This window comes from Neomonachus schauinslandi, chromosome 4 (genome assembly GCF_002201575.2).
Source record: "Neomonachus schauinslandi chromosome 4, ASM220157v2, whole genome shotgun sequence".
Taxonomy (NCBI): domain Eukaryota; kingdom Metazoa; phylum Chordata; class Mammalia; order Carnivora; family Phocidae; genus Neomonachus; species Neomonachus schauinslandi.
In genome coordinates, this window is record NC_058406.1 from 35,950,713 (window position 1) to 35,958,814 (window position 8,102).

The 8,102-nt window shown below is 58.8% G+C and overlaps 1 protein-coding gene across 1 annotated transcript; it reads right to left on the reverse strand.

Annotated features, from left to right (window-relative positions):
- Positions 1-293: 293 nt before the first annotated feature.
- On the reverse strand, positions 294-3,259 carry KNCN (kinocilin). Its single transcript, XM_021684444.1, has 4 exons — positions 3,109-3,259; positions 1,955-2,023; positions 1,185-1,259; positions 294-373 (listed from the first exon to the last, which is right to left on the reverse strand). The coding sequence occupies exons 1-4, from the start codon at positions 3,257-3,259 to the stop codon at positions 294-296; spliced, it is 375 nt and encodes a 124-aa protein (XP_021540119.1).
- Positions 3,260-8,102: the final 4,843 nt, after the last annotated feature.

Sequence of the window (8,102 nt, forward strand, 5' to 3'; positions counted from 1 at the left end):
AATTCCAGAGAAACCAGTCAGTAGATCAAAAAGGGAAGGACGCTGAGCTGCAGTCCAGAGAGAAAAAAACAGGTCAAAATCCTGATACAAGGCCCCCCTGTGGAACGTCCAGCGGTACCCCGCTTCAGGCCCTGCCCAATGCTGCTGCATGGAATCCATTTGCAAGAGCTTTGCCCAAGCGAATGCAGGGCTGGTGTCTCCAGGGCCCGGTTCACCTCTGGTTTGGACCCAGGAGGGCTGTGAGATCAGGGCAGCAGGCAGGGAGGGCAGGGTGTAGCCCCTCAGCCCCTGCCTCAGCCCTCCCCAGTCCCCCGGGCCCCTGGCTTTAGCTTCTCCAGTGTTCTGCTCACCGTGGACAGGCTGCTGCGGGTTCCTGGGGGAGAGACCAGGACAGGGCCGCCTGAGCAGACAGACTCCGGAGCAGAGCAACCCAGGGGGACCACGGGGGAGAGAGGGGCATCCCAGGGGACCGTTTCTGCTGAATTTAAAGAGGCACAGATGGTCAGAATGGCCCTTCAAGAGGACAGCAGCATGGTGGGGGTGGTTAGAGAGAGGACTCTGGGGCCAAATACCTGGTTTCAGGTCTGGCCCCACCACTTCCTAGTTGCCTTACTTAATCTCCCTGTGCCTCAGTTGCCCCACATATAAAGTGGGCCTAATTACAGTACCTTCCTTATGTGGTTGTTTTGAGAATGGAACAAACTAACATACGTAAGTGTTTGGAGCAGGGTCTGGAAGGGGACCTTTTGCTGGGATTAGGCATCCTCCACAGGTGGTAGACGCTGTGGGCTGGGGCCATCTTTGAGAAACTCCTGCCCTAGAATTTTCCGGTGTGTGGAGATGGGAGAGGAGGAAGATGTTCCATTTCAGGTACCAGCTCTGAGAGTTGGATTCTGTCATTGGAGAAGAGAGTGAAAACGTAAACTGGGGCATGGGACCTAGGGACGGTCCCAGTGTCCATGGTGGGCATGATGGAGAAGGCCTGAAGTCAAACAAGAGGAGCCCGGCTCAGCTTGGAGCAAGAGGGGTTTTGACCAAACACATGGCAGAACTGCCTGATATGCTGGCTCCCAGTGACTGGGGACGTCCCTTCTGCGTGCCCCTCAAGGCTTCTCCCAGGGTCTCACAGAGCTGCTCAGCCAAAGAGCAAAGATGGAAGATGGACTGGAATTTTTAGAACTTACCCTCTTTATTGCCATTGGCACTGGATCTTCCCTCCGCATGGTCTGGCCCTGGGTGGGGGTGGATTCTCAGGCTCCCTGTGGGATAAGACCACCCCAGGCCCCATGGTTACTAAGCCATTCTCAGATCAAGTCTTGCTTTGGGAAGGGAAGTCCTTCCTGCTGTCTCATCTCCATCCCTGCTGCTGTCTTTGCTCCACCACATTCCTTGAGGTGTCCCACATGATTAGGGAGTGGAGTTGGAAGAAACGGGCCCTTGAAGGGGAGGAGGGCAGACTTTTTAAGGAGGTGGGCGTCATGGGGAGAACTAGGAATATATAAAGCCCCCCAGGATTGATGGAGATGGTAGCATGTATGTGGGGGGCAGAGATGAGTTAAGGAGCTATACAGGGGTCCTGAGGTCTTAGGAGTGGTAGAGGGTGTTTATGGGGGCTCACAGAATGAAATGGGCTTATCTGGAGATCTTGGAGGCTTTGGGGGAGTTGGAAACTCTCTCGGGGGGAGATGGGAGTTCTGGGTGCTCTGAGCTGGCTGAGGCACATTTGTAGCAACAGGCTGGAGTCCGCTGCACGGTAGTCATGGCAACGCCCGCACACCGCACCTTGTGCGCCCGCGCGCGCGCGTGCACACACACACACACACACACAGAGCCAGGAGCAGTCACACACATGGGCTCGGCTCCACCGCACAGTGTGCCACAGACTTACACACAATGGGTCTCACCCAGCGGTCCCTGGAAGAGGGCTCTGCTGGGGGCTGGGGGGAGGACTCACCTATGGTGGGCAGAATGTGGTCCAGGTTGAACCGAGCCTTTAGGAACGGGTAGGCCAAGATGAGGAGCCCTGAGAAGAGAGACAGAGGGGTTCTGTGATGGGGAAGGGGCCTGGTTAGTGCCGGCTGCATGAAGCTGTGGGTAGGCTGTGAGCCTGGGGGTGTTTTCTGAGGGGGATATGGGTGTGCGTGGGAGGAGCATGAGTGTGTAGGTTGGGACTGTGGGTGCGTAAATGTGAGCCTGTGAGTGTTGGGAGGGGGCGGCCCCCCAACACCCAGCCCTAAGGGGGGGCAGGGAGTCGTGCCTATCTGGGGAAGGGGCTCCAGGCTGTGAAGGCCCAGGCTCCTGGCTCCAGCCTGCCCAGGTGATTAGCATGGTTGGCTTCCTTCCTTCTCGGCCGGCTGGAAGTAGGCCCAGTGGACATCACCACCGACTCTCCTTTGCCCCACCCTCCCGTAGGGCAGGACTGGGAGCTCCTGAGCAGGCTCCTTCCCACCCAGACCTGGGGAGGGCTTAGCAGAAGAGTGGATGGTGCCCTACCCACCCCCATTTTATCCCCAGACCAAGTATTTGTGGCCTGTGGCAGGAGTTTGCAGGTCCAGATGCCAAGAACCCACCAGCTGGGTGCTTCTGGCTCTGCTTTTGCCCCAGTGTGGTGGAGTGGGGAGAGGGATGGTACTCAGCATCATTGTGGGGATATCAGTGGCACTGGCCCAGATAGACAGATGGTCAGATGCCTGGAGAGACAGACAGAAGCCCTGCCAAGGTATACCAGGAAAGTTGGATCTTATCTTGGCTCACAGAGTGTCCCGTTGGGACCTCTGAACTCTTTTACCTGCCCCCTGTCAACCCACCCCCAACAGGCTGATGAATTCCACCAAAAACCCAAGGGCCCAGAGCTTGGACCTAGAGGACCAGAGGGGGAGCAGCCAAAGAGGAGTGTGGCAGCCAGCTCCCTTCTCCACAGTGTCCTTATCCCTGGCAGAAGGAACCTCACCCCAACCCTCCTCTGCCTCCCCGCGCCCCGACAGCTGCCTTGCTCACACCTCTAGCTTCCGTCCTCCCCAACCAATTCCTGTTGAACCAGCCCTTCCCTCCATTTCTCATTCACCGCACCATGCCCCTGCTCCCTCTCTGGGCCCGGCACCTGCTCACCCAGACCGGCGGCGCCAATAAAGATGCCACCCACGGCAGCTGCAGCTTGGGACACGGACACACCAATGATGATGCTGCCGGCCACCAGGCCGAGGGCCACACAGGCCAGCTGTAGGCAGCGGAAGTCTCTGCTGCTGATGGGGATGTCCATGCAGGCCTGCCCAGGGTACTGTCTGCAGCCGGTGGCGCCTGTCCCCAGGAAAGCCCTGGAGGGCTCGGTTCTCTTGGATGTGTCGTTGTTGGAGCTCCACCTTCAGAGTGGGAATTTCTGGGCAGGAAGATTCGGGGCTAGTAACCCTATCCCACCGCTCCCCTAGGGACCCCCAGCCGCACCTTGACCTAGAATCCCTGCCAGGTCACGCCAGCCTACTCTTCCTCTCGTGAAGGCCCCTGAATCTGGAGGCCACTCTTGGGACTTTTGCCTGATCACATCCTGCCTTGGCTGTCAGAGTCCTGGGGAGCCTTCCTGCCCCACCGGGTCCCCCCTGTTAGCTTCCTCTCAGGAGGGCTTAGCCTGAGCTCCTCTGCCCAGGACATCCTGCCCTTGCTGTCTGGAGCCTGCTCGGCTGCCACTGGGCCTTGGCCTATTAAAGTTTAAAGCAGTGGAGGAGGTTGGTCCAGGGGCCACGGGTTCCTCGGAGATGCAGGCAGCTGGGAGGTCCTGAGTTATTCATGAGGCTGCAATGTGAGCTGCTGCCTGCCCCAGAGGCCAGCTGGGGCTCTCAGCCCAGGTTCCGCTGCTGGTTCCTGAGGGGTCAGGATAGACTGGCGGCTTCCCGTGCGGCTTCGCAGCCAGGGATGTGAGGAGACTCCCTGGCCACATGCTCAGGGCCCACTCTGCGCTCTTCTGCCATTTGGCACACGGGGCTTCTGCTAGGGACTCAGAGGCGGGCAGGGGAGGGGACCTGGAGGAGGCTCAGTGACTGGAACAGGAGAGACAGGAACAGTGACTGGGACAGGAGGAGAGAAAGAGGTATTCCACTGAGTTCGTGCTCTTCCCCTTGCCCCTCTGCCAGCCTGTCAACCTCCGGTCTCCTACAGGGAGCAGGGCTGAGGGGTCCTGGTTTGAGGCTGATTTCAGGGGACCTCCTTCTCCTCGGGTAGGCTTGGTATCCACCCCCTTAGTTGCCAGTGGGCTGAGAGGGCGAGCCCCCCAGCCCTCCTGGGATCCCTGGCAGGGGGCTGAGAAGGAAGAGCAGGAAGCAGATGGGAGACGGGGAGGAGATGGGGTAGGAGGAAACAAATATGGGGAGAAGGATTGGCAGGGACTGAGTGCCAGTGGCCAGGGGACATGGCTAGCACCTCCCGTCTAACGTACTTGCAGGACCCACCAATTCAAGGCTGGGCAGTGGTAGCCCAGCCCAGCCCTAACCCATCCCCAGACCCGGCCCTCGCCACCTACTGCATTCTCTGGCCCTTGAAGGATAAGGGCCTCCCTGATCCCCGAATCTGGACCTGGTCCTATGCCTGCACTTAGGCATCTGGGCCCTCTTCCCAGGGTCCCATCACCAGCCCCACTGGCCTCTGTGCGTGCCTCTGTCTCCCCACGATGTCTGCCACCCAACATAGCCAGGCCACGGCCCTCCGCCTCCACAGGGACCCCTGCCCCTCGCTCCGCCCCTTCTCTGCTGCCGCCCTTCTGCTGAGTGTCTGCTCGGCCAGCCCCAAGTCTGTAAAGCCATTCCTGATGGTGCCTGAGTGGGTGGGCTGCCTACCACTGCTCCCCCATCATCTGTCCTGTTCTCTGTCTCCTCTGTAGACTGTGAGCCCCTCATGGGCCGGTTCAGGGAGTGAGCCCCACAGAATGCCCCGAGAGGACCTGGCTTCTGAACACAAGGCAGAGCTCAGGGAGCGCCTGGGCCCGCAGGACCACCTCAGGCCAGCAGGGAGGAGGACCATGGGCCCCGTGGGACCTCTGTCTCTAACAAGGGGCTTTCCTTGGGCAGGGGTGGGGGCCTGAGAAGGCCAGGGTCACTGGACTGAGCTTCAGCGGAGGTAAGGCACTGCCGGGAGGCTGGAGAGGGGCCTGGGCAAGGACAGGTGTGAACTCAAAGGTACACAGAGAGGAGGGGGACTGCAGAGCGCCAGTGGCCCCCTGGCTGTGTTCTGGGCCCCCATAAGAGGAAGCCCCCGGAGGTGGGGATTCCCCAGCTACAGCGGCTGCGGTCAACGTCCCCTGTGCCACTCTCCAGGATGAGGTCTGATTATTCCTCTAATTAGGCATCAAATGACAGCCCATGTTTCTGTCACACGTAATTGATCCCCCACTGACTAGTTTTAGAAGGAGCTGTCAAAATAATTGTCTATGACAATGTGTTCCTGAGATGTTGAGCTCTGGGAATCTCAACACCTCACCCCCAGTAAGTGTTTGCATAACTAGCTGGGCAGGGGCGTAAGGCTGAGGGCGGCCCCCACACCGTCAGCAGGACAGGGCACCTCACACTGTGGGACCTGGGCCAGCCGCTCACCTCCTGAACCTCACTTTGCCCACCTGGTGAAGGCGGATGCCGATGGCAGAGGCTGGAGGCAGGGAGGCCTGTGCATTGTGAGTTTCAGATCCCAGAAGAACACTCTAACCTCTAAAAACGAGACCAAATTCGAAATTAGAGGGTTTTGTTTTTGGTTTTGGTTTTGTTTTGACCTTGTAAATCCCTCAGGGCCCAGAGACATAAGAGGAAGTATGGAGGAGAGACACAGTAAAGCATTATCAGTTACAAGATCACAGAACTACAAACCCATCCAAGCTCCTTATGGAATAGATGGGGAAAATGAGACATGGGGAGTGGAAGGATGGCCCCAGAGTCCTTGAGAGAACTTCGGTGTCCAGATTCCATGCTCAGCTGGGAAGTAGCATTTCTCTGTCCCTGAATTTCTAACTTGTCCTATTTGAGGTGGGAGGAATTGGCAACCATACCGTCAGAGGGAGACATTGTGTTCAGTCAAGGCCTCCATCTTTTCCCTCTTGACAGGGGAGTGTCATTAAAGGCTACTTGAAACCTTTGTGATGCCTGCTCTCCTGTTGATTGGAAATGTAGAGAGGGAGGCTTGCTTATTCTTTCCTTAATACAGGCTGTTTCATCTGCGAGAAAGAAAACACAAGCTTGTCCTTGGGTGATGTGCTTCCTATCATAGGTAAAGGAGGTGGAAGCCCGAGTCACTAGAGGATGATTGCCCCACCTGTTCCCCACCTCGCAAGCCTCAGAGCCCTCCTCGCTGAAGCCTGGGTCCCCAAGGCCTCTGGATCCGGGACGGCGCGTTGGAGGTGCGTAGGCCCCAGGTCACAGCTGAGTTCTGCCACAGAATCTGTTTCCCGGCGAGGTCCGGGCCGGAGTGCGTGCCTATGCTCTTTCCTCCCCAGAGGTGCCGAGTCCAAGGCTGGCATGGGCTGGGGAGGAGGAGGGGGTGAAAAGGCCTCGGTGTGGTTTAGTTCCGTTTATTTTCCTTGAGGGGTGAGGACCCTGGAAAAGAGCGTGATTAATGCCCCGGTCCCCTGGGGGACGGGCCGCTTTCCCAGACTGTTCAGATTCTGAACTCGGGGAAGTGGCTTCCAAGGCAACTGCTACCATGGCAACAAGAGTGCCAGCTGAGGGGGGACCTGGCTCCTGGCTCCGGGGAGCTGGCACGGGACCAGGGCACTGCTGTTCGGGAGCGGGGCCTGGTGAGAGGCATTCGGCTGGCAGGGAGAAGCGGCCCCCAAGAGCTCAGGCGGGTGGACATCTGGAGGGAGGAAGGCTTGGCTCCTGTGCCCAGGCCCCCAGACAGGGGTTAGACAGGAGTCCTGCTAACTGGGTTAGAGGCAGGAGGCCTGAGGTCTGGAACACGCCGGCTGGCTGGGACCAGCTTCCTCCTAAGGCCCGGTCCACACCTGAGCCCTAGAGCCAAGGGACTGGCCGCCACAGTTCCAGGCCCCAGAGCCTCCCTCAGTGGGTCTGCCATACCTCCCCCTGCCTAGTAGAGCCAGGCACATGGCCTGGGCCTCAAAAAGGGCAGGGGACTTCCCAAGGTCACCCAGTGAAGAGTGGCAGGACTAGAACCCAGGACCCCCGATCCCCAAACGCAGACAGCTGCCCCTTGGGGACAGGGACCGCAGCCCAGAGGGGCAGAGCACCCTGTCGGCAGGAGAACCCCACAAAGGGCCAGAGGCCGGGCCCATCTGGAAAGCGCAGATCCATCTCCACACACGCCAAGGAAAGGGGGGGAAACTGGTCTCCGTCGCTGGCTCCGAGTAGAGGGACTGTGCCCTGTGCTGAGGAGACGGCAGTAGGAAGGACCATAACTGCCGGAGCCAACCCTGGCCCGCGCGCTGGCCGTGCGCGCCCGGAACTGCTCTAACCACTCGACATTTAATCCTCATTTCACAACAGGACCAGGAGGTAAGCCCTAGCAGCCCCAATTTTTGGTTGAAGGAACTGCCGCCCTCAGAGACTGAGTCGCTTGCCCAGGGCTCACAGCTAGTTAAGTGGCAGAGCTGGCATCTGAAGCTGGGCAGCACGGCTGTGTCCCACGTCTCTCTGCGGAGAATCCCAGTCTGTCTTCCTACCTGTACATCAAGGTCTTTCTTTCTCCGATCAGTTCTAAGTGGGGTGACGTAATGGTACCTCACCTCACACGACGGCTCTGAAAATTAAAGGAGATAATGCCTGGACATTTCTCCGCCAGCGGCTGTTGCTTAGCGCATGACAACACGAACAAAACCGAAGGAGGCGCCGTAGCATTGAAGCGGAGCCAGGAAGGATGACAGGGGCCTCGCCAGGTGGACCAGGGTGGGGAGGCGGGCTGGTAGAGGGCAGCGCCTGAGCAAAGGCACGGAGGCCTGAGAGCTGGCTGGAGCTCTACCCAGAACGAGCCCAGGAAGCCCCTGGAAATCACCTCTCAGCTGGCCAACCCGAAGGACTGATGGGCTGGGGCTGGAGTCGGGACAAAACTCATACCCTGGTTCTGAGTCCCCAGGGACTGGGAGACTTTGGGCCAAAAGGCTTAGATTCTGCAGGCCT